Source organism: Dreissena polymorpha, chromosome 4 (genome assembly GCF_020536995.1).
Source record: "Dreissena polymorpha isolate Duluth1 chromosome 4, UMN_Dpol_1.0, whole genome shotgun sequence".
In the NCBI taxonomy this organism is placed as follows: Eukaryota; Metazoa; Mollusca; class Bivalvia; order Myida; family Dreissenidae; genus Dreissena; species Dreissena polymorpha.
This window is the reverse complement of record NC_068358.1, coordinates 87,952,752-87,979,173: the sequence shown is the minus strand read 5'-3', so window position 1 is coordinate 87,979,173 and position 26,422 is coordinate 87,952,752. Positions and strand designations below refer to the sequence as shown.

The following is a 26,422-nucleotide window of genomic DNA, read 5'->3' as shown; positions in this document are numbered from 1 at the left end:
ATATTTGACGAGCAGATGCTGATATGCCATATTTGACAAGCAGATGCTGATATGCCATGTTTGACTAGCAGATGCTGATATGGCATATTTGACGAGCAGATGCTGATATGCCATATTTGACGAGCAGATGCTGATATGCCATATTTGATGCGCAGATGCTGATATGCCATATTTGACTAGCAGATGCTGATATGCCATATTTGACGAGCAGATTCTGATAAGCCATATTTGACGAGCAGATGCTGATATGCCATATTTAAGCTGATGCTGATATGCCATATTTGAGCAGATGCTGATATGCCATATTTGAGCTGATGCTGATTTGCCATATTTGACTAGCAGATGCTGATATGCCATATTTGACTAGCAGATGCTGATATGCCATATTAGACGAGCAGATGCTGATATGCCATATTTGATGAGCAGAAGCTGATATGTCATATTTGACGAGCAGATGCTGATATGCCATATTTGAGCTGATGCTGATATGCCATATTTGACGAGCAGATGCTGATATGCCATAATTAACGAGCAGATAAGACGTTTAATGTGAGCTGTGTACGAGTACAATTAAATATAGGACAGTATTGTGCACAAGGCTGTTAAATAATCTTTGTATCAAATACCTTTTAAACTATTAGTTATTTGCATTATTCACGTTTAATTATACATTACAAAATAAAGTCAACAAAAAGCACAGGCATACACATCATTTTATGACATAATGTGACTGAAGTGGTAAACACTGTTTCTCAGAAAAAACGCCCAAAGAAAAACCTTGTAGTGTTATTTTGAGCATGTTTCATATGTTGGACACAATGTAAACATACATGCAAGGTATGAATAAGAAGATTTTATTGGATTATTAATAGGAATATATCAATAATCCACATAAATAAATTCATACGTTATTTTCATGTACTCAGTATACAGGGTGCAGGATCACGTGACTTTGTTGGGTTCCCAATAAAACGTTTATGGATGTAAACACACCGGTAATACATTTTTTTTTAAGAATTTTAACTGGTGCATAAAAGACAGATTTTTATGCTGCTTATGGCAATGTGAAAAAAATCAGAATTATTTATTTAATAAGCATGTGTTCTTGTTCAAAAAGTCTATTTTTACTGCATTCATGTATACGGTTTTGCTTCACGCAACATGAAATTTTGTCAGCGATTTCAATACATACACTAGGATTTATTCTTATACCCTAAGATATCAACACAAACTGCAAGAAAAACTGTCTTTTATGCACTAAAGATGTTTGCAAATGCATTTCAATAACTTGAGATATTTGCAGAAATACAGTTCTTAACGGTGTGTTTACATTCTGTCCAGCCCGTGTGTAAGCCCCTGAAAACCTCGTTGATTCTGCACCCTGAATAGTAAAAGTTGACATTATACCACTTTGCTGACTTCTTGAAACATTGAGCCAAGATAAAGTATGAAGTATACATTCCACTTTATTGCACATGTATTATTTGGCAAGCAAGTTCTGTTCAAACAAATGTGTATGCATTAATCTAAACGCATTTATGTTTCCATACAAGAAAATGTAACTTAAGCATATGTTTTATGTCTTGATAATAATTATTTAAACTCATTTTAATATATAAATTAATATATTTATTACAATGACTATATGTTTTGCCAATTTTCCATAGTGTTGTTAAATATATCATGAAAAGTTTTAAATCATCACATATACATATTACTTTAGCTGAGTAATCTTAAAAATACTATTCCATTTCACACTTTCCATTTGGTGCATATAGCAAATACAAACAATTCCATATAAAAGAATGGCAGTCACATTTATAATTCTAATACAAAGCTTCTACAGTTTGGACTTGGACTCCTGATTTTGGAACACAATATTGGCCTCTACAAGTTTACTAATTTCTTCCTCATATAGTCCACACTCCTTGAGCACCAACTCTGTATGCTCACCCACTGCAGGTCTCCGTGGTAACGTAGTTACTGCAGGTGTCCTTGACAGTATGGGTGCAGGACTGGGCTCCACATCACCCTCAGTGTTGCTCATGAACACTCCAAGCTCCTGATTGTGAGGGTGGATTTGGGCTTCATCTCGTTCAAGGACTGGCTCAACACAGGCGTCCAGATTGTCAAAGATTTGAGTCCATTCGTCTCTGGTTTTGGTTAGGAAAATTGCTGTCAGCTTTTTCTGCATTTCATTCCAGTCAGTATGTTGTGGGAGTTCGTCATCAGTTAGTCCCAGCCCTGAAGACAAATTGAAGAAAATATAAGGTTTAAGTTAACTGCGACAATTGCCTGTAAACATGTTTATAGATAATGTTTAAGTTGACACTCTTAACAAACATAATATATCTATTTAAATACCAGTATTTGGTTAGGAACAAGAATTAAACATTTGATAATTTTATCTTTGCTTATCTGTGTTTAGATCTAATCTTTTCAGAACACAACCTTCCAACACATATAATTTCTACAATTCCTATTGTTGCATAGCATATGTTGACTTTGACAGAAGAACATGTTTGTTCTTCAGAAACAGAACAGAACTTTATTACCACTTGTACGTAGTGCATCGTCTGTCGAAGCCATGTTATATTTAACATATCAAAGTTCATTTGAAAAGAAAGAATTTGTGCAGTAATAAGTCGTGTACATAACATATTACAGAATACATGACAATATGGTTTGAAACAATCACATTTTTAGCTCGACTATTATATATGAAATATATATAGTGGAGCTATCCTACTCGCCCCGGTGTGATCGTGAAAGTGAGCGTGAGCGTGCAAATGTTAAAGTTTGCGTACCACCCCAAATATTTCTTACGTCTCTTGACATATTGCTTTAATATTTTGCATACTTCTTTACCAACATGACCCCAACCTATAAACAAGAGCAGACAACTGTATAAAGCATTTTGTAAGAATTATGGCCCTTTTTTCACTTAGAATATGCATATTATTGATAAATCTATGTTAAAGTTTGCGTACCACCTCAAATATTTTCAATGTCCCTTGACATATTGCTTTCATATTTTGCAAACTTCTTTACCAACATGACCCCAATCTATAAACAAGAGCAGACAACTGTATCAAGCATTTTGTAAGAATTATGGCCCTTTTTTGTCTTAGTAACTGAATATTTTGTTAAATTTTGTGTTTAGATTCACTTGACTTCTAAAGTATCAAAGCTATTGCTTTCAAACTTCAAATATTTTCTTACTATCATGAGGTTACTTATCTGGCAAGTTCAATTTGACCTTGACCTTTGAATGACCTTGACTCTCAAGGTCAAAAGAATAAACTTTAGTTAAATTACCAAAACTTCTTTATTTATGATAAGATTTTATTAATACTTTGACAAAACAACACTTATCTGAATACCACAATGGATTCCACCCAAACAATACCCCACGCCCCAACCCATAATCCCTGTCCCCCCCCTCCCCCCCAAAAAACATTGAAACATGGTTTAAAAAAAATAAAAAATATTTATTTACTTTATTTTTGAAGGACAGTCCAAACTTCCCACCCAAGCTATTGCTATCAAACTTGAAATAAAATCTTATTAGTTTGTTTTGTCTTTACAAATGTTCAATAGATTGTGGAAAATATACCTGAACTATTACCTTGACCTTATTGAATAATTTGAACAATTTCCCCATGATGGCTTACGTTATACTGTCAAGCACTCGAATAGTCGAGCGCGCTGTCCTCTGACAGCTCTTGCTGACAAATATTATTGTGGCAGGGTGGCAATCAATTATCATGCTGTTTATATTTATGAAAGACTTACCAAAATGGAGAGTGGATTATCTACTGCATATTATGTGGATAACTGTGCTAATAATACTAATAAATAATGCTCTTTTTTGCATAGAACAACTATGGTAACAAATTTAACAATCAGACAGGTATCTTTCACATCTGTTTAAGATATATATTTATTTGTTTTTAGTTGTCAAGAATAAATGGTGGAGATGGATATAATAGTAAAGATTACATGGATCATTATGCTGATAATATATATATAACACATATTTATTAAATGTGGAAACACAAGCAGACATTTCTTTATAACATCAGTGTAATTGCAGGTACTGGTACTGCATTATAAGGATAATATACATAAAAAACAATCAAATAACAAACAAACATACAAAAAACGCGGAACATACCATTTCAGCTTGTATTCTGAACACAAAATATAGATTTCCTGATTACCAGAGCTTATTCTAGGGCACATGCTTACTACATACCATGAAGCAATTGTGCGTAGAACTGGGGTTCAAGGGATCCCACGGACATGTACTTGTCGTCCTTGGTTTTGTAGGTGTCATAGTACGGTGCCCCACCGTCCAGGTTGTTCTCTCCCCGACCTCCGGGCCAGATGGGAAGAGAGCGGGAGGTCCAGAGAAATGTGGCTAGGTGAAAAAATGAGTACATGTTAATATACAAAACACTCTTGGGCAAAAACTAAAGGTGTTTGACATTTTTCTTATATTTTATTAATCTTATTTCAAGATTTGAAAAACAACTCTATATGAACTTAATTGGATATATATTGATTACCAATTACCTTTCATAGAATAATGAGTAAAATTAACCCTTTCAGTGCGGGAACCGAATTTTAAAGGCCTTTGCAAACAGTTTGGATCCAGATGAGACGCCACAAAACGTGGCGTCTCATCAGGATCCAAACTGTTTGCTATTCTGATAGTATTCTTTGAAAAAAATAGAAGAAAATGCTCATTTTAGAAATTCTGCAGACGACATTTTAGCAGACGACAAATTTCCCAGCATGCAAAGGGTTAACAGATATTTGATCTGCAAAACAATTTTTGGCTTTTGGCACAAACCAGTTTTACAAAAGAGAAAACCAAATTCAATAATAGGAACATCTAGTTAGTCAACTCTCACATCTAGCCCTTACATCTAGAGGCCATCTCCCTATCCGTCACCTAGGAACAAGCTTGATTGAGGTAGGTAACCCTGATAACTTCATTTGGGGTAGCCTAACCAAGGTGATTTTTTTAATATTAAGTCCATCAACAGAATTGAGTATAAAGATGGGGAACAACTTAAACATGTAATTTATACCCTAACAGCAAATTGACCACAAGGGCCAAGATAATGTTTACAAACTACACCAATCTTTTGTTTATAAGTAATTACATAAAAATGAAATGTTTTTTTTCATTAGTCCTTGTATATTATTTAATACAATACCATCACTTTGTAACCTCTGTTCAAGTGCAAAAAATCTAATCTAATGATCATTAAAATAGTCTTGCACAGTCATGTAAATAGCATTTTTTATTTAATAGTTTGGGAAATGTGAAAGAAGTTTGCTCCACAGACATTTGCTGACTGACCGACAAACAGACAGAGTGACTCAAATATACCCCTCCCTGCAGGGTTATAATAACAACAACAACAGAATTCTGTGTAACCTACAAAGATATGCAGACCCGTTCACCATATTTGCATCTATGACCTGCCCCTTTCCCGACCCCTGTCTCTCCAGCAATGCCATGGTGATCCCTAGGGCGCAGGTGAGGCCGCCCCCGGCAAAGTCTGCCACCAGGTTGATTGGCGGGTAGGGCTTCTCATGTTTGCGACCCAGCTGTGATAGGACACCTACGTGTTGGCGAAAATGTTGGGAAAGCTTTTGTAAAATTATTAACACACATTCTAAGTTTAAAGCCATCAAGAGTTAAATAATTTTATTTGGTGAACTTTTTTGCATGAAAAAAAAAAGATTTTGAGAGTAGACCGTCTATCTACCTACAAACAGACAATAACAAACCCATATACATGGTACATATACATTTTGCAACATCCTTATCACTACTAATATCACATAAATGTTATATTTACAACACCCATACGGTTTATAATAAATCTTACCAGCTATAGCAATATAGTTGATGTCATGTCCGGCCTTGTCTGCAAGGCTCCCTTTCTGCCCGTGGCCTGTTAGTCTTGCATACACCAGTCGAGGGTTGTCCGACATCAGGGTCTGTGGCCCTAGACCAAGTTTCTCCATAACACCTGTAAATGTTAAATACCTGTGAGTTTGATTAATTGACCAGAGCCTTTAGGGTTTCATCAAGAGTTGCACAAGAATTATCCTTGATTTCCCACAAAAGCAGCTTATTACTGACTCCATGGTACTTAAGAACTGGGAACTGCTGTCTATCCTGTCTTGTCATGACAGTGATTGATACATAAAGTCATGCTCCTTTCCTAGCAATGCAGAGTTCAATACCCGCTTGCTAGGCATGTTAGCTTTATTGGTGGTCGCAATTCCAAAATTTGTCCTAACTGGTGTAAGTCTAGAATGTTTATGAGGTTATAACAGTGCAAGCTTTGTAGTTTAATTTATGTTATGCACGCATAAATCTTAGCATACACTGCATTATGGTTGAACGATGTTTGTCACAATTAACTTTACCTAGTTCCATACACTTTAGTTGTGTGTGATCATCAGCTATGATTGTATAACTAAACTTTGAATCTCATTTCCAGTACTTTCAATATAACAAGCAATGAAACTATAGAAACTCTTTATCAAGACAGAAATTCTTGTCCTTAATTACTACTTTTTTTAACAGAACACAAACTACAACAAGAGTGCCAAACTGTCGCAAGATACGCCCGTTTGAAGGTTTTGGACACCATGCTCAATGCTTGTAATGCACTAAGTGACCTCGAGACCTAGTTATTGACCCAGCATGACGCATATTTGAACTTGACCTAGATATCATTTTGACGTTACATCTAACTTAATTCGGTGAAAATCAGATGAAAACTACTTCAATTAGAGAGCGGACACCATGCTAAATGCTTGAAATGCACTAAGTGACATCGTGACCTCGTTTTTGACCCAGCATGACCCGTATTTGAACTTGACCTACATATCATCTAGACACAACTTCTGACCAAATTAGGTGAAGATCGGATGAAAACTACTTCAATTAGAGAGCGAACAACATGCTAAATGCTTGAAATGCACTAAGTAGCCTCGTGACATTGTTTTTGACCCGGCATGACCCATATTCGAACTTGACCTACATATCATCTAGACACAACTTCTGACTAAATTAGGTGAAGATCGGATGAAAACTACTTCCATTAGAGAGCAGACACCATGCTAAATGCTTGAAATACACTAAGTGACCTCATGACCTCGTTTTTGACCCTGCATGACCAATATTTGAACTTGACCTACCTATCATCTAGACACAACTTCTGACCAAATAAGGTGAACATGGGATAAAAACTATAGCATGCTAAATGCTTGAAATGCACTAAGTAACCTTGTGACCTCGTTTTTGACCCAGCATGACCCATATTCGAACTTGACCTACATATCATCCAGACACAACTTCTGACCAAATTAGGTGAAGATCTGATGAAAACTACTTCAATAGAGAGCGGACACCATGCTAAATGCTTGAAATTCACTAAGTGACCTTGTGACCTAGTTTTTGACCCAGCAAGACCCATATTTGAACTTGACCTATATATCATCTAGGCACAACTTCTGACCAAATTTGGTGAAGATCCGGTGAAAACTACTTCAATTAGAGAGCGGACACAATGCTTAATCCTTGAAATGCACTGAGTGACCCCGTGACCTAGTTTTTGACCCAGCATGACCCATAATCAAACTTGACCTAGATATTGTCTAGACATAACTTCTGACCAAGTTTGGTAAAGATCGGATGAAAACTATTTGAATTAGAGAGTGGACACTGCTGTGGACGCCGCCCGCCGCCCGCCCGCCGCCTGCCCCCCGCCCGCCAAGGGTGAAACTATAATACGCACCATTTTTTAAAATGGCGTATAAAAATACAAAGATTGTAACTGGGATCACCGACTTAGAACTGTTATTGCAAATCATTGGAGGTTTAAATCGGTTTTCAGGCTAGCTGACTCTTGCACTTACCACCCAAATGATCATAAACCAAACGCATGTCTAAAAAAAGAGATGTGTTTGTCAGAAACACAATGCGCCGCTTTGAAGCCATATATTTTACATTTGACCTTGAAGGATGACCTTGACCTTTCACCACTCAAAATGTGCAGCTTCATGAGATGCACATGCATGCCAAATATCAAGTTGCTATCTTCAATATTGCAAAAGTTATGACCAAGGTTAAAGTTTTGTGACAGAATGTCAGACAGACAGGCCAAAAACAATATACCCCCGATCATTTGATCCGGGGGCATAACAATCTTAATCACATGTATCTGTGACTAAAGAAAACCAGAAAACAAAACAAACTAGGAGCAAGAAAGATTGTAAATAAGTTTAATCCAAAAAGCAAAAAAATATCAACTGCCAACAGCTTTTGAAGACAGAAGTCATGGAATTGCTAGGCTGAAAATGTAACATCAATAACCAAAATTGCAGTAGGTCACCTTGGTGTAATGGATAAGGTGTCTCCCTAGCGACCGGGTTTGATTCTCACTGCGGGAGGGTTATTTACACCTACCCCAAAGACACAAAGTACTGATTCTAGGCACAGGAAGCGGACTCAAGAGCACTTCAATAAGCCTGAGGCTTTCGATGCAATCGAGCTTAACCCTTTCAGTGCGGGAACCGAATTTTGAAGGCCTTTGCAAACAGTTTGAATCCATATGAGACGCCACAGAACGTGGCGTCTCATCAGGATCCAAACTGTTTGCTATTCTGATAGTATTCTTTTTTAAAAATGAAGAAAATGCAAATTTTAGAAATTCAGCAGGCAACATTTTAGCAGAAGATAAATTACCCAGCATGCAAAGGGTTAAATAAATAGGTTAAACTTAACATGCAGTAAACAAGACATGTGTCCATAGGGCACAGATTCCCACATTCCACTTTTAAAATAACATCATTAATTAACCCACAACAAACCTGGTCTGAATGGCTCAATAAGGACATCAGCTCTAGAGCATAGTCTTCTTATGATGCTGACCCCTTCCTGTCTCTTCAGGTCCACAGCAAGGGACTGTTTGCCCCGGGATAGCGTGTCCATACTGTAAACTGACTTCTGACCCTTTGAAGGTGTCTAGAATCGAGTACAGCTTTTCAGCAAACAATTGAGTTAGACTGTGAATCTCTAACTGACCTGTCAGAAACATTGTTTAAATTGGAATCTGGTCTGTTTTTTTTTGAAAATCAGTTACACAAACACGCTTGTGTCTGAAGGAACCCAAATGTTTGTCAGACATTGAATTTTTTTAAAGATTTATATTACTGTTTTACAAGCTTCCCATATATACGAACAATTATTAGGTTAAGTTGAATGAAGACTAGTTGGTTTATATAGTGCAAGGGGTGAAACAAGGCCCCAAAAATGATGCCATTCATAAAATATAATTTATGCAAAGGCAATCCTTAAGTTATCGGAAGTAGCTATCTAAGGATTGCTAATAAATTAAACTAATAACTGATTTAGGATCTTCTTTAAATGTTTTATGATTTAACACAGGCCGATCAAGGATTTCAAGTTGGTAGGGAAAGAGATCAAAACTTTTGATTTGACAGCTTTTGCTTAACAGACCAAATTTACATATCAAGTTTTGGCCATGAAGGTCAGTCTGACTGGTCAAAAATGTAGGGGCGATATTTTATTTTTGCATTTAACTCAGTTTACTAGTATTATGTGTAAGTTATACAAAGCTAATGAGAAGAAAAAAAATGAAGTGGGATTAAGTATCAAATTTTCACTTTTGAATTGTATGCTTTACCCAAGAAATAGTAAAAGCCATGCCAGGCATATGGTAGTAGGCTTGGTAGGTTGTTCAAAATTATTGTTTAACTTAAAAAGTATTTATTAAACTATCAATGTTTTGCTTTTTTATTATATATATCCGTATGGACTGCATGTGAGTTTCAGTATTTAAATGGTTGAGATTGTGATTTGTAACATATATCACTGCAACAAATAAAAAAATGCATCAATATTTATACCCTGTCTATACGTGTGACGGTTGCGCCAAAATCTGCAAGGATCATACCACAGAAGGGAGCAGGAGCCAGTCCAGCCATCTCCACAACACGTACACCCTTCAGAGCCATCTGGGTTTGGCTTGTCTAAGAGGTAACAAAATGTCAACATACATGTTTTGAGTTTTGTCAGGTATGTATGTATATACACATACCTGGTTTTGTTTGTAAAATTAATGTATTATCTCTTTCTTTGACAGATGTGAACATTTGGAAGTTATATTATGAAGTATTTGAAACTCAAATATTGCTTAATTTAGAATCACTGTTAATAAAGATCTGTAATACGGATAAGTCACTTGTCAATTGATGATTTGTTTATTTATTGTTTTATCCAATTGAAAATTCATTGCATACAAATGTACCAGCTCGCTTAAAATGGTTTAATCAACTTAAAATATATACATTAACATATGAATATGTAAATAAATGTCATTAAATTACTGTATTTGATATAGATCTATATATTTTACTTGTATACTAGCTAAGCTTCTGACGATTTTTGGTTTTCTTAGGGTTCACAAATGAGAACGGTGCCTCAGTAAATAAACTAAACTAAAAAGTTGCCTCCCTTTGTTGTAAATTTGTTAATAGTTGGTAAACAGAGCTGAGCAGGTAGTATTTATTTATATCTATGATAAAACATTTATTGATACACTTTTATTTACTTTATTTAGTACCTGTGCTACTCCTATAAATATGAGGTCGATTTACATCGACCTCATATCGTTTAACGTTATTTTGCAATAGCATCGTTCCGACATGAATTCATGTCGGAAGCTTTAACGGTATTAAATTCATATAACAGCACAGCATAATCATGCAATAAATTATTAAACATAAAATATAAACATTATTTTACTAATTGCATTAGAAAAATGTTTATACAAACTTACAAGTAATGATAGTCCAGACCTTAAAACACTACCACTGTTCAAATTCCATATTGTTGCCATATAGCACTGTGTAAATTGAAAGTTGCATAATGTTACCTCATTGGTCGGTTATAAATACATTGTTTCTGTATTATCAATATGAACAATATGTATAGTATTCGATTTAGACGAAAATAATAATTTACGTGGAATGTCATATTAGTTTTCCATTAAAACTTTGATCTTGCTGTGTGTGTTTATGGACGTTATTAATTATGTTATACTTATTTTTGTATTTCATTAAGAATTAGAACGTGTAGCCCTTTTTGTTAACTGTTTTTAGCAAACGATTCGCGGCTTAATAAGACACGGAAAATAGTTAAAGCGACACTTTGATCTGACAACATTATTAATTTCAAGTAAAATAATTAAGTTCACATCAAAGGCCTTACCTTATTCTTGATCACAATTCAATATGAGATCATAAAGACACACATACTAAAACAAAATTCATTGTGGTTGCATCAACAAATCAATTGTTCAAGACAGACCACAAAACAGCGTAGCTCCTTAATACCTGACTGGGGATGAAAACCTGAATTTTTTATCACACCATTTTCAATGAACACAATAAAGCACACAATAAATAATAACAAACAACAACATATCAAAACATGTTATAACCCAATCAGATTACATCAAATTAAAAACGGAACATCTAACAACAATACGTCAGTCTACATTCAATATCATGTTAACAGTTTCTAAATGATAATATTCAGACTCGACATACATAGTGTATGTGAATGACCATGAGGCAGAGATAGCGTTAGTTGTTAAACCTATCCTGATTTAACATTGAGATTAAATTTGTTGTACTCAGGGATGAAAATGAGTGGTTTCCCGTGAGCCCGGGGCCTGTACATTTTGGCCTGGGCAACTCGAATTCAAAAGTTAGTACTCCCGCTGGGCAACTTGCTTTTTAAGCTTGAAACAATTCAGTGCAATTAAACATTTAATGAAATTGGTGACTGTGAGTTAAGAATTAGTTTAATAAAATTCATTTATCAAAGCTAATGAAATGATTTAACTTATATTAGGACATAATTCACAGAAAATTTGTCGATTAAGCAATGTTGTTGTTTAGTTATCTTTTATTTTATTTAAAGAAAGTCTTATATACACATGACACTACATGTACATGGTACTGGGCTCATTAGTCTTTAGCAGGGCAACCAAAATACTAAAGATGGTTGCCCGTGTGGGCAACCAATTGTAAAAAAGTTAGTTGCCAACCCTGGTACTATATGAGCCATTTTTAAATAATTTTATTTAAGCAATTTAATCATCTTTAGTTTATGTCCTCAGACACCATTAAATCTGTATAAGGAATAATTGTTTATTTTTTTCAATAATCATTTTTTAAAGCATTAATTTATCAAAGTACTGATAAAAGTAACAATAAACATTTAAAATATATATGAAAAGAATCAATCATGCCAAACTCTGACCTTATGACCTTTTGTTAAAGTGATCATGATTTTTATGTAATGTATACTATTTAACTCTTTTTTTCAAATCACATACTTAGTTATAAGTAATTTATTAAATAAAAAATGTACAGTAATTGCTCTAGGTTTTCAGACCCTATATTTTCTGACAACCCCTTTTTTTAAGCCTAAATAATTATCTTTGTGACTTTTATTTTTCAGACATACAGGTATCTGTCCATAATAAATGCTTCTAAAGTTTCGGACAGTATATAATACCATGCTATTTTATTGTAGGACAAACTGCATCCAGACAATCGGCACCCCACGTTTTTTTTTGCATTACAGGACGATTGGCACCTTGTAAATTTGTTGACTAGGAAAATCGGCACCCGATTAAATTGTAAACCCAGACAAACTGCACCCAATTTAAGGCTTATAAACATGGTATCCAGACAATTGCTCCCACGGACAATCGCTCCTACGCTAATTTTGATAAGTCGGACATTTGCTTCTACGTTGTTTTTACAACCTGGACAGTCGGTCCTACATGATTCTGACGAACGGACAATCGCTCCTACATCATTTTGACAACCAGGACAGTCGCTCCTAAATTATTTTTACAACACGGACAGTCGCTCCTACATTATTTTGACATCACGTCCATGGGTTCATACAATTAGATGTGAAACCTTAAAACGTTAGATACGCGGATCAAAGGTTAACACCTATAATTAGCGGAAAATTAAATTTACCTAAATTGTTAACAGTTAGCCGATTCAACATGTGCCAATCAATGCGATTTTCAATCTTTAGAGTTGCAGATTCCTTTTATTGTTCATTCTAAATTTATATTGCACACAAATATATATGTTTTTGCCTGTATGTCATTGACCACCGCTGACTACATTATGTGTTATGTGTTTATGTACTCATAGGTTTCAAGCTTAATGCATTCTGAAATAAAACCATAAAAAATATATATTTTATTCCATTCGAAAATCAGCAATTATTCCACTAAATGTTATTTAAGAAAGAATGTCCTAAATAACGTAGGAACAAATGTCTGGGTTGTTAAAATGATGTAGGAGCGATTGTCCGGTTTGTCAAAACAACGTAGCTGTAGTCCAATATCATTATTTTTCTCCGCTTGACGATACTTGGAAATTATGTAGCCATTCATATTACAAAGAAAGCACATCATGTATGAAGCAAATTTATATTTATAATGTATAGCCACAATTAGATGTACAGCATATCATATAATCCTTTAAACAAATCATAACGTCAGTTTGTCACCGTCTTTAAAAGAAGAAAATCACCTTAAGTTGTAAGCATCAGACTCTTAAGCTAACTGAACACACTTCCCAATGGATTCAAGGAATTCCAGTAGAAGTAGCTGCTTGCGTTCTAAGTTCTCGCGAAGCAATCTGTTGAGACGGCACTCGTGATCGATGATGGCCTTTTTGGGCTCCCTTGTTAAGGATTGTCGAGATCGGTGCCTGTGAACATTTGCCTCTGCCATGGTGTTGTCTTTCTGGAGGCACTCGACCACTCGAGTGTACATGTAGTTTTCGAAACACAACCTTTGCACACTCTCACCTGTCGTGATGAATTGCATTTTTCTTATTAAATGATTCCATTTTCGTTCTTCTACTTACACTTATTTCGAAAAAATCATCAGTTTAGGAATCCTGTTATTATCTTTAACGTCTGTAAATTGTTTACAGATGTTATTTAACCAATATGCAGATAACGGTAATCAGTCCACGCTTAAATTAGTTTGATAGCACAGTTTGTTGACCGGATTTTTTAATCATCTCTTTTACCAAACCAATTAGTGGATTAGTCTAAATAGTGCAACAAAGTGCTGACGGGCTTTATCAATCATAATCAGGTGCCGGTTGTCCCGGTTGACAAATTTATGTGGTGCTGATCGTCCGAGAACGCAAAAAATACAGGGTGACGATTTTCCAGTTGCTGTTTGTCTGCATACGTGCTATTTTACCAGATTTGTGCTCTATTTTTGCTTATCGGTAACCTTTTGATTATGGATTTAACAAGCATATCAAGGTCATTAAACCTGGCAGATGAATGCCTGATGGCAACAGACTAATTACATTTGTGTTATCGGGTAAATTATCATGTAAACTGGCAATGAACAATGGTTTCAACAAACAGCATTTGAAATGATATCATATAAAGGAAGCAGTATGTTAAATGTTTAACCTTTTTTCATACCATTTTAGGTAAGGAATTGCAAAGATGTGAAATTGTATTTAATTCAAAGCAGAGAAAGAAGAGTATATATAGCACATTACAAAAATTGCATTGATTTATTGTTTTTATTTCAATGAAATAATTTACATAACATACCTGTCTCTAATTATTAAGACACCTGTATTTTTAAAATATTTTTTAATTTTTGGATACGAAAGAGAAATATGTTTAAGTGACGAAAACATAGATTAAATACGATAATTTATACATCTGACATTCACTTGTCATTATGCCCCCCTTCGAAGAAGAGGGGGTATATTGCTTTGCTCATGTCGGTCGGTCGGTCGGTCTGTCGGTCGGTCCAACCACCAGGTGGTTGTCAGACGATAACTCAAGAACGCTTGGGCCTAGGATCATGAAACTTCATAGGTACATTGATCATGACTTGCAGATGACCCCTATTGATTTTGAGGTCACTAGGTAAAAGGTCAAGGTTTTTTTAATGATAACTCAAGAACGCATACGCCTAGGATCATGAAACTTCATGGGTAGATTGATCATGACTGGCAGATGACCCCTATTGATTTTGATGTCACTAGGTCAAAGGTCAAGGTCACGGTGACCCGAAATAGTAAAATGGTTTCCGGATGATAACTCAAGAACGCATACGCCTAGGATCATGAAACTTCATAGGTAGATTGATCATGACTTGCAGATGACCCCTATTGATTTTGAGGTCAAAGGTCAAGGTCACGGTGACCCGAAATAGTAAAATGATTTTCGGATGATAACTCAAGAACGCTTTTGCCTAGGATCATGACACTTCATAGGTACATTGATCATGACCCGCAGATGACCCCTATTGATTTTCAGGTCACTAGGTCAAAGGTCAAGGTCACAGTGACAAAAATCGTATTCACACAATGGCTGCCACTACAACGGACAGCCCATATGGGGGGCATGCATGTTTTACAAACTGCCCTTGTTTGTTTTGATAACAATGTTGAAACAAATTAAAACCTCACCTCAGGAAGCTAACAACTGATGTTTTAACTTAAATACTAGTATGTATTTTCATTTGAGCCTCATTATTCAAAAATCAGTCTTATGCTATAGCAGGCCAGTGTAGCCTCAGACTAGCTTGTACATCCGCACAGTCTTGTAGCTACCCTGTCAGACTAACTTGTGCAGGCTGGTCTCGCTATTGTGCAGGTTGGTCTCTCTATTGGGCAGGCTGGTCTCGCTATTGTGCAGGCTGGTCTCGCTATTGGACAGGCTGGTCTGGCTATTGGGCAGGCTGGTCTCGCTTTTGTGCAGGCTGGTCTCGCTATTGTGCAGGCTGGTCTCGCTATTTGGCAGGCTGGTTTCGCTATTGGGCAGGCTGGTCTCGCTATTGGGCAGGCTGGTCTCGCTATTATGCAGGCTTGTTTCGCTATTGTGCAGGCTGGTCTCACTATTGTGCAGGCTGGTCTCGCTATTGGGCAGGCTGGTCTCGCTATTGGGCAGGCTGGTCTCGCTATTGTGCAGGCTGGTCTCGCTATTGTGCAGGCTGGTCTCGCTTTTGTGCAGACTGGTCTTGCTATTGTGCAGGCTGGTCTCCCTATTGTGCAGGCTGGTCTCCCTATTGTGCAGGCTGGTCTCGCTATTGTGCAGGCTGGTCTCGCTATTGGGCAGGCTGGTCTCCCTATTGGGCAGGCTGGTCTCGCTATTGGGCAGGCTGGTCTCGCTATTGTGCAGGCTGGTCTCGCTATTGGGCAGGCTGGTCTCGCTTTTGGGCAGGCTGGTCTCACTATTGGGCAGGCTGGTCTTGCTATTGGGCAGGCTGGTCTCGCTATTGGGCAGGCTGGTCTCGCTATTGGGCAGGCTGGTCTCGCTATTGGGCAGAATGGTCTCACTATTGGGCAGGCTGGTCTCCCTTGTGTGCAGGGTGGTCTCGCTATTGGGCAGGCTGGTCTCGCTATTGTGCAGGCTGGTTTCGCTATTGTGCAGGCTGGTCTCGCTATTGTGTAGGCTGGTACCGCTATTGGGCAGGCTGATCTCGCTATTGGGCAGGCTGGTCTCGCTATTGTGCAGGCTGGTCTCGCTTTTTTTCAGGCTGGTCTCCCTATTGTGCAGGCTGGTCTCGCTATTGTGCAGGCTGGTCTCCCTATTGTGCAGGCTGGTCTCCCTATTGTGCAGGCTGGTCTCCCTATTGTGCAGGCTGGTCTGGCTATTGTGCAGGCTGGTCTGGCTATTGTGCAGGCTGGTCTCGCTATTGTGCAGGCTGGTCTTGCTATTGTGCAGGCTGGTCTGGCTATTGTGCAGGCTGGTCATGCTATTGTGTAGACTGGTCTCGCTATTGTGCAGGCTGGTCTCGCTATTGTGCAGGCTGGTCTCGCAATTGTGCAGGTTTATCTCGCTATTGGGCAGGCTGGTCTCGCTATTGGGCAGGCTGGTCTCGCTATTGGGCAGGCTGGTCTCGCTATTGTGCAGGCTTGACGCGCTATTGGGCAGGCTGGTCTCGCTATTGGGCAGGCTGGTCTCGCTATTTGGGCAGGCTGGTCTCGCTATTGGGCAGGCTGGTCTCGCTATTGTGCAGGCTGGTCTCGCTATTGGGCAGGCTGGTTTCGCTATTGGGCAGGCTGGTGTCGCTATTATGCAGGCTGGTCTCGCTATTGTGCAGGCTTGTCTCGCTATTGGGCAGGCTGGTCTCGCTATTGGGCAGGCTGGTCTCGCTATTGTGCAGGCTGGTCTCGCTTTTGTGCAGACTGGTCTCGCTATTGTGCAGGCTGGTCTCCCTATTGTGCAGGCTGGTCTCCCTATTGTGCAGGCTGGTCTAGCTATTGTGCAGGCTGGTCTCCCTATTGTGCAGGCTGGTCTCGCTATTGTGCAGGCTGGTCTCGCTATTGGGCAGGCTGGTCTCCCTATTAGGCATGCTGGTCTTGCTATTGGGCAGGCTGGTCTCGCTATTGTGCAGGCTGGTCTTGCTATCGGGCAGGCTGGTCTCGCTTTTGGGCAGGCTGGTCTCACTATTGGGCAGGCTGGTCTTGCTATTGGGCAGGCTGGTCTCGCTATCGGGCAGGCTGGTCTCGCTATTGGGCAGGCTGGTCTCGCTATTGGGCAGAATGGTCTCGCTATTGGGCAGGCTGGTCTCCCTTTTGTGCAGGCTGGTCTCGCTATTGCGCAGGCTGGTCTCGCTATTGTGCAGGCTGGTCTCGCTATTGTGCAGGCTGGTCTCGCTTTAGGGCAGGCTGGTCTCGCTATTGGGCAGGCTGGTCTTGCTATTGGGCAGGCTGGTCTCACTATAGGGCAGGCTGGTCTTGCTATCGTGCAGGCTTGTCTGGAGCTAAGCTGGGAGTTTATGCTTGTAACATAAAACCGATATTCATATTACATGGCTCATTTGTCTTTAATGATGTCCAGACATATGGCTGTTTAAACACTGATGTCAGACTCAAATAAAAAGAGTTTATGTTAATTTTATTTTTAATGCAACTGTTAACAAAAAGCTTAAGCTATACATGTATGTAAATGTCCATCTATGGGTATGCATTATATAAGAAATCAAATATATTTGTGTTTGTAAAGATTCTGACTGTTGGCTGAAGCAAAGACTGATTTTCAACTGGATGGCTGAAGCGTTTCACCCCACAAAAGATGGACACATTGGCAATGTTGAGAAGTTGACAAACATTGAGTTGCATGATATCATCCGGAGACAAGAACAGCTTATAAAGAAACGGTAATAAGCATACCATTTCATTGTCATAATGTTCATTGTAGAGCAATTAAATGAATTAAGTTGTAAGAATTTTGCTTAGTTTGATGAGATCTTTATAAATTATATGAACAACTAAGGGATTCAATTGAGTACTTATTGAAGCTGTCATGTATCAGGTCATTTGAAGGTCATGTAATGAGTGCAGAAAACAAGAATAGACTTACTTGTTTAAACTTTTTGATATATCATGAAGATAACGTCTTTTAAAAGTCTTAAACACTTATATACACACACATCATAAAGTTATGCTTTTAAAGTGCTTCCCTAATCATCATAGTCATTATAAGTAAAGTAATAACTGAAACTATTTTTTTTTATCCTTAAGATAATACAAACACTCATGAAAAACCAAATCAAAGTAAAAATTGCTTACTGATGTGATTCTGGTCAACTTCATATTGATATCGATATGTATGTTTTGTTGTGAATGCATGTGCCTTTAAAACTCAGTTATTAAGTTTATGAAGTTACAGGACTTTCTTAAGCCATCTACCAGATAAAGGAGCCAAAGTCAAAGAACATCTTGATGTTTTAAAACAGGAGCAAGAAAGACGAAACAAACTGCAGGACGCGGCGCAACAGGTAACATTCTTATTACTTGTTAATGTAAAAGTATCAATATTTTGTGTGTGTGTGTGTTATTTAAGAAAAATAAAAATCAACAATTTTGTTGTCATTTGCATGGTTTGTTTTCTGATTTAATTTTTAAAAAGCAATATATTTGTTACGTAGCTGCTGGCTATGCAATACCCCAATATGTATTCGTAAATGTTCAAAGGTCCATGCATTCCAAAGTGCTTTTGTACATTCGAAGTGGTGAATATAAAATTAATAGTTTTTTCCTGTTTTTATTAGACAAAACAGAATGTGACCAATGAAATTGATGGAAGGGATTTGACAGAAGCACTGGAAAGTCTCAGTATTCGGGAATCGCGAGATACCCGTACAAGCCCTCCCAAGCACCAGTATGACATCGACATTGAAAACGCTAAAAGAACAATAAGTCAGAGAGAGCGTTTCCATCTCAACAGGTGATGTTTTAAAAATATTATGTTTTTATATGAAGAGAACTTAATTGTGTGTGATGTATGTGAATAGGACTGACTTTTCTGGAAAATATTACGATTGCATACTGATTTGACTTCTCAAATACATAAAATTACATTTGATACTGATAGTTTCAATTCAACTAAGAATACAAATTATTATATGTACATGTTGGTATATTATAGATTGCACTTGCAATGGAAGTGTATAATAATTTCATTTTCAATTTTCACAGGGATCTAAAAATTGAAAAAATTGCTGATCTGCCTGAGGAGATCAAGAAAACCAAACAATACATGCAAAGGAACAAAGCAGCTGCTGTATCAACTAACAAAATATGTCCCAAAGTTTCTCATGAAGGTAATTCTGGTTTTCTTTATTTTTGACTTGCAACTTTGTGGTCAGCTCATTATACAGCTGTCACAATGTAAGTTTAGGGTTTGTGCTTGTATTGTTTGAGTTTTTAGCTTGTCTGGTTTTTAAATTCAATATTCATCATGCAATTTATAAATAACTTTACAGACAGATTCTTATCAAGGCTCTGGGTATTGAGAATAAGAGTTTTTTTCCCTAGCTCATAGGTCAAGATAACACCAATAATAAATTACATAAGTTTTTCAGCCCAAAATATTGGAGTTGGCAAGTGAAATAAAATGCAATTATTTACATTCTCTGATCAATATACTCAGTAGAAAAAAGCAAAGTGTTAAATAAATTAATTGTCTTTTAAGTATTGAACATTTCTGCTAAATGAATTCATTGCTTAATATATTTCCAAAAGTTCCCTCTGATTACAATCTGCCTCAGTTTTTTGTCCTTGAACATAGGACTAAGAGGGGCAAATAAATAGTATGCCCCCCCCCCCCCCTTAAAATTTGCCAAGATTTGACTTTTTGCTGATACACATGTATATATTCCTCTAAAATATTGTAATAAGATTTGTGAAGTCAAGTGTGTAGAATTGCAGACTTATTTCCTTTTGTTATTGGGTATGTGTCAATCATTCATAAGTATTGAATGGAATAAAATAATACGTCATATATATTGATAAGAACAGTGACGAGTGCACTGGGTTTGCAGACCTTAAATCTTTCTATAGTACTTTTTGAGGCATCAAAGTTTGTTTATTTCTTAAAAAGCACATAATTACATTCTACAAGTTTTGTAAGCAAGCATAACTTGAAACATATTGATTGGATTCAAATGAAACTTCTTTGAATGGAAATGCTGAGTAAGAGTGCCATAACTATTTCTTCAATATTTAAAGAGTTTATTTTCATCTGCTCTCTACAATTCCATTTGAATTAAAGGTATTAAGATGAAACTTAATAAATCCAAACAGAACATAGTCTAGAGGGCAAGGACTGTAACTCTTTTCTGAATCAGTGTTTTTGGCAGTTATTATCCCCTCCGAAATGAAATTTCGGAAGGGGATATAGTAATAGTCTCCGTCCGTCCTTCTGTTTGTCCTTCCATCCAAAACTTTGTCCGGAGCATAACTCCAAATCTATTCAATGGATTTACTTCAAACTTAGAATATAAACAGATGGCAACTAGGAGAAGTGCAGTGACCAAGAACAATAACTCTATCTACCTTAGTTTGTTAAATATATCCCTTTATATAATTTCAAAGTAATTTTTTGTCTGGATCATAACTCTTAATCTACTGAAGGGATTTACTTAAAACTTGGAATATAAACAAATGGCAAATAGGAGAAGTACAGTGAACATGAACCATAACTCTATCGGCCATAGTTGAATAATCTCCCTTTATTTAATTTTATAGTAAATTTGTATCTGTTTTGTCACAGATGACACAGGTGCCATGTTTTACAAATATTCTTCTACTCTTTAAAACAAGTTCTCATACAAGCAAACACTTTTTGGCGGGGATGGCCATGTTAACACAGCTCTTGTTTCCCTTGCTTTATTTCTTGTGAAGTGCTCATGATATGGGCAGTTTGTTGTCTTGAGAACTATTTGGTATGGTTAAATATGTCCTTCCCATCTAAAAATCCTGTATCCACACCTGTTTACTGTAGTGATTGTACAAATGTAGAATATTTACAGTCTTTGTCAAATAGTAAATACATGTAGACTTATAACCAAATTGAATTGATAACAAGAGCACCGCATAGCAGGTGCCAATGCTTGGATGTGGGTGGAGTTTTGAATAAATGAAAGCTAGTCAGAAGTGACCTTCACCTTTGACCTAGTGACACAAAAATGGGTGTGGCGTGTAGAACTCATCAAGGTGCATCTACATACGAAGTTTCAAAGTTGTATGTGAAAGCACTTTGATTTTAGAGCCTATGTTAAGGTTTTAGCATGACGTGGACGGCAGACGACGAGCTGGCTTTGACAATACCTCGGGTTTTTTCTGAAAACAGCCAAGCTAAAAATACTATTTTTTTGAAAAAGTCAAAGACAGGGTTGAATTAAGTGTCGGCACAATAAAAACAAAATAATTGATGTTATCTTTAACTTTTTTGTTTAGCATTATGAGTTTCAATGTCAACTTTGGGCATTTTTCATCATGTATCCATCAATGTTAAGATAACTTAACACAAATGTTTATATGTTGAGATTGCATGTGTGATGCGAGCTCCATGCCTCTATTTAAAAGGTCAAGGTCACACACATTGAGGTCTAAGGTCAAATATGGCACATTGCTGTTTTACAATTGGATGTAAACATTTTACCAAAAGAATTTCACCATGTTGCATGAAAGACTCAAGGTCAAAGACCAATCCTTAAATAAAAGCATCAAACAGCTTTTGCAGACTGTAACTTCATCATTCATTGAACATTTTTACAATAGCTGTCTTGTAAAAGTCCACTCAGTTGTAATACTCTGTTATGCAGAATGTTTTTTGCTCAATGGTGAAGGTCACATACATTCTTAAATGTAAATGCGGTAACTTCAGTGAAACAGGCATTTCTTACTATAGGCTGTACATGATGGCAAAAGGAATTTAGTTTTGCAAAAATAGACGTTGTTAACCATTTTGATATTTGCAGCCAGTAATTTGTTTGTGTACTACATATACATGATTACCATAACAAAGCAATTTTTTTTCTTGCAAAATAAGTTCATAATGAATTAATAATTAATGATATCTTAATCAAGATTTACTTACAAATTAATCAGTATGGTTTTGCTTTCTTTTAAAGCTTTTGTAACTGAGAGCATAGTGTTCAAGTGCTGATTTCACTTAATTTAATTCTTTACCTTAACTTTCTCCTATCAGAGGAATCAGCAGCCACGCCCCCCAGCTACAAGTATGGCTGCTCAAGGAAAATAGAGCTTGTAGAATCTCTGGAGTTGCAGAGAAAACATAAGGAGCAACATGAGGTGAGAATGGTTTCCCATTACATTGACTAAGACACGTTCTGTGAAAACTGGGATTAATTCATGTGCACGAAGTGTCGTCCCAGATTAGCCTGTGCATAGGGACAACACTTTCAGTGTTTATGAGATATTTTGTTTTAAGTTAGTCCCTTTTGAACAAAATCATGTTTATGCTGAAAGTGATGTCCTTGATTATCCTTTGTGTACTGCCCTTATCAGGGACGACACTTTACGCTCATGCATTAAGCCCAGTTGTCCCAAGACGTTGCTCGACTTAGCACAGTAATTTTGTTTGACATCTTAATTTCTCTCAACGCTGTTTCTGTAAATCGATGTAATCTAGAAGATTAACGAAGTTAATTGTTTTAAAACTGTGTATAGGAAAATGTTTCCAGTTGGGTTCATATTATTTGCGAGTGATCTTGTTATGCCCCCAAAGTAGGGCATATAGTGATTGCACTGTCCATCCGTCTGTCTGTCTGTCACACTTAGCGTTTAGGTTTCGAAAAATGCTCACAACTTCTATGTCGCTTCAGATGTGACATTCATATTTGGTAAGCATGTGTATATGGACAAGGCCTTTCCATACGCACACACATTTTGACCCCTCTGACCTTGACCTTGAACTTAGGGTCCGCGTTTAGGTTTCGAAAAATGCGTTTAGGTTTCGAAAAATGATCATAACTTTTATCAAAGCGTTTATCGGGGGCATATGTCATCATATGGAGACAGCTCTTGTTTTACATTAAATATATTTGATGCAAATATTAAGTGGATACATTATGTTTTTAAATGTACAAGATACATGTATAGATTTTTGAAATTAATATTTAAGATTGATATCAATACAAGAAACTACAAAGAATAGTTTTTTGAGCTCATATTTAATTGGGCTATGTAGATTTGTTGCTCACCAGGGCACAACATCCTCATGATAAGTTTTGTGATGGCTCGTTTTTCCGTTGTTCATATTTGCCCTGTGATTACTCTAAAAACCATATGTAATGCCCAATCTTTGTGAAACTTGTTCAGACCATTTGTCACAAATAATGGCTGGTAGAGTGAATTTTAATATTTAACCATTTATGTTAAAAAAAATTATGTTAAAAGGATAAAATTGTTTATTTAATAATATGAACAATTAATTATTGTCCTTTTGAATGAAACAAACTAAATCAATACACTTTATGAAACAAATCCTACATTGACATAAGACAAGTAAAATGCACACAGAGACAAGTGAAAAATCACTGCTTTAGGTGAAATTTAAGAAAAAGCTAATAAACATAATAAGTCACATTTACGTCTCAAGCTTTATGAAACTTATTCAGAACATTTATTGTCCCAATAATAAACTATAATGATTTTTTAACTGGGTCACAGCTGGTAAACAAAAATTTAACAAAGTAAAAATGTGGAAAAGGCTTGAGAATGCAGAATTGGCATTGGTCATATTTATTGGCAAATCTTCTTGACATTGGTGAGCACATGTGTCCCAATAATATGTTCGCTGAGTGTGAAAGTGAGCTTTAAAGAAAATGTTGGTAAACATTAGAGGTAATGTGTATTGAAAAATCTTCATAAAACTTTAAGGTCAGCACATTTAATTGTTCCATTTATATTTTGACCCAATTCAAAACCATGTAGAATAAAACCTTTAGTAACTACTTAAAATTAATTAAAAAGGTTGTGAACACTTTTAACGCAACATGTAATGCCCAATCTTCACAAAACATGCTCAATGCATATGTCCCGATAATATCTTTGGCGAGTTTTTAAGTGGGTCACATGAGGTCCTTAATTAGGTTAATCGGTCAAATTAAAGAAAGAGCTTTTAAGCACCTTAGATGCCACATGTATTGCCATTTTAATTTTAAACTGCTTCAGAACATTTTTACACATGAAATCTCAAAAGAGTTTATGTCTGGGTCACATGGAGTAAAATGTAGATCCCTTGGTTAAATAAATGTTAAAACTTATGAATTCTATAGAAGTCACATTAGTTTGCTTAATCTTCCTGAAACTTGCACGGAATATTTGTTAGAAGGATTTCTCATTCCAGTTAGATATGTGTCCACTCCTTCAGTTTGATAATCATTGCTGCAATTAGAATGATCAGTTTTTATCTGGCCATAGTAAAACCATTTGAAAACTCTAGAAAACAGAATTTGTACCTCACTCATTACAATACTTGCTCTGAACATTTACAAATTATAATATAATGATATTTGCTCGGCAGAGTTAAGAAACAATTGTGGTTTGTTTAAAAACATTACTGCCAGGTGTTGGTGCAGTTTTCCTTTACTAGTCTATTGTGAAACCTTGTTCTTGGGGTTGCATGTGAGAACCTTCAGACATTTGGGTACCTTGTTTTCTGATCCTAGAACTAACAACAATAAATACATATTAATATATATTAGTACATTTAATGTTGAATTATGTATATACATTTATAATGTTATCTTATGTGCATGTATGTGTATTTTATTTATATGTAGTTAATTCAAGCGAAGATGGCCACAGAAAGACTGGCATCCAGTCTATCGATAAAAATGGAGATATATAATCCAGAAGGGGTTGACATGAGGTAATTAAATATTGTATCTAATCTGTGATGCAAATTGCATTAAGTGAACTAACAAGTATTATTCATTTAATGAAGGTCATTGACACCCAAACAAAAATTGTTTGCTTGTTGTATTAAATGTTTAACAATGAGCAACTGAAAAAGTTCATAATGTGCCCATGATAAAATGATGATCATTCATAACTTATATTATGATAAGTAGGTTCCAAGATTATTTATTCTTAGCAAGTGATGTTAACTTTATGTTATCTATTGCATGTAGACAAATGAAATTACGTTTACAAATGGTATGTTATCATTTGCCCCGGTTCTCTTCAGCTACCGAAGTCGTGATGCCTTAGACAGTGATGATGACACGTGCAATGCAGACAATGATGATGATAATGCAGACTTGGAGGTGGAGCCCACTTGAACAGATTCAACAAAACGTTGCAATGTGTTTTCTTCTGGAAGTTGTCATACAGTTCCGTGCAGTGTAATAGTGTTAAGGTCGCTGATTATTCTGCAGTACATACTTATTAAAGTGTCCTTAACACTTTGATGGACGTGGAGCATGTAACACTTTACTAGCAAGTTGTTTGAAATAAATGAAGTGTTATGCAATCCTTTCTAACAAACTTCAATTTTACGTGTTCTTTTGGTGCAAGTATTTAGATAGATCCAAAATCTATATTAATATTTGGTTACAATAAAAAAAATTATTTCAGTAATATTTATGCAGCACCAATTCAATAAGCATAACCAATTCCTTAATTCTTATTGTCTGTCTTGTTATGAATATGTAAACACAATCGATTGTAATGTGCTTTAGTGAATAAAATATTTGTTCTGTTCTTCAATTGAAGGTAATCATAATGTACATAAAATCAACACTTTAATTTGATAATTGCTTTTTATGCCCCCGAAGGAGGGCATATAGTGATCAGACCGTCCGTCTTTCCGTCTTTCCGTCACACTTTGTGCTTAGGTTTCGCGTTTAGGTTTCGAAAAATGCTCATAAATTCTATGTCGCTTCAGATAGCAACTTGATATTTGGCATGCATGTGTATCTCATGGAGCTGCACATTTTGAGTGGTGAAAGGTCAAGGT

The 26,422-nt window shown here is 36.4% G+C and overlaps 3 protein-coding genes across 4 annotated transcripts; 1 reads left to right on the top strand and 2 right to left on the bottom strand.

Annotated features, from left to right (window-relative positions):
- Positions 1 to 1,448: 1,448 nt before the first annotated feature.
- On the bottom strand, positions 1,449 to 10,570 carry LOC127877989 (alpha-methylacyl-CoA racemase-like). The gene is made up of 7 exons (XM_052424339.1): positions 10,476 to 10,570; positions 9,967 to 10,089; positions 8,908 to 9,061; positions 5,910 to 6,053; positions 5,457 to 5,639; positions 4,259 to 4,423; positions 1,449 to 2,244 (listed from the first exon to the last, which is right to left on the bottom strand). Exons 2-7 carry the CDS (start codon positions 10,072 to 10,074, stop codon positions 1,841 to 1,843), a joined length of 1,158 nt encoding a protein of 385 aa, XP_052280299.1. The 5' UTR covers positions 10,075 to 10,089; positions 10,476 to 10,570; the 3' UTR covers positions 1,449 to 1,840.
- LOC127877990 (DNA-directed RNA polymerase II subunit GRINL1A-like) lies at positions 10,564 to 26,166 on the top strand. Of its 2 annotated transcripts, none has more exons than XM_052424341.1 (8): positions 10,564 to 10,617; positions 18,155 to 18,308; positions 18,821 to 18,929; positions 19,203 to 19,378; positions 19,630 to 19,754; positions 22,646 to 22,749; positions 25,245 to 25,333; positions 25,652 to 26,166. In XM_052424341.1, exons 2-8 carry the CDS (start codon positions 18,196 to 18,198, stop codon positions 25,743 to 25,745), a joined length of 810 nt encoding a protein of 269 aa, XP_052280301.1. In that variant the 5' UTR covers positions 10,564 to 10,617; positions 18,155 to 18,195; the 3' UTR covers positions 25,746 to 26,166. The 2 variants fall into 2 exon arrangements, with proteins under 2 accessions (XP_052280301.1, XP_052280300.1); XM_052424340.1 differs by having other exon boundaries at positions 18,815 to 18,929.
- LOC127878575 (mucin-3A-like) lies at positions 15,761 to 18,105 on the bottom strand. The gene is made up of 4 exons (XM_052425104.1): positions 18,088 to 18,105; positions 17,458 to 17,801; positions 16,239 to 16,703; positions 15,761 to 16,145 (listed from the first exon to the last, which is right to left on the bottom strand). Exons 1-4 carry the CDS (start codon positions 18,103 to 18,105, stop codon positions 15,761 to 15,763), a joined length of 1,212 nt encoding a protein of 403 aa, XP_052281064.1.
- Positions 26,167 to 26,422: the final 256 nt, after the last annotated feature.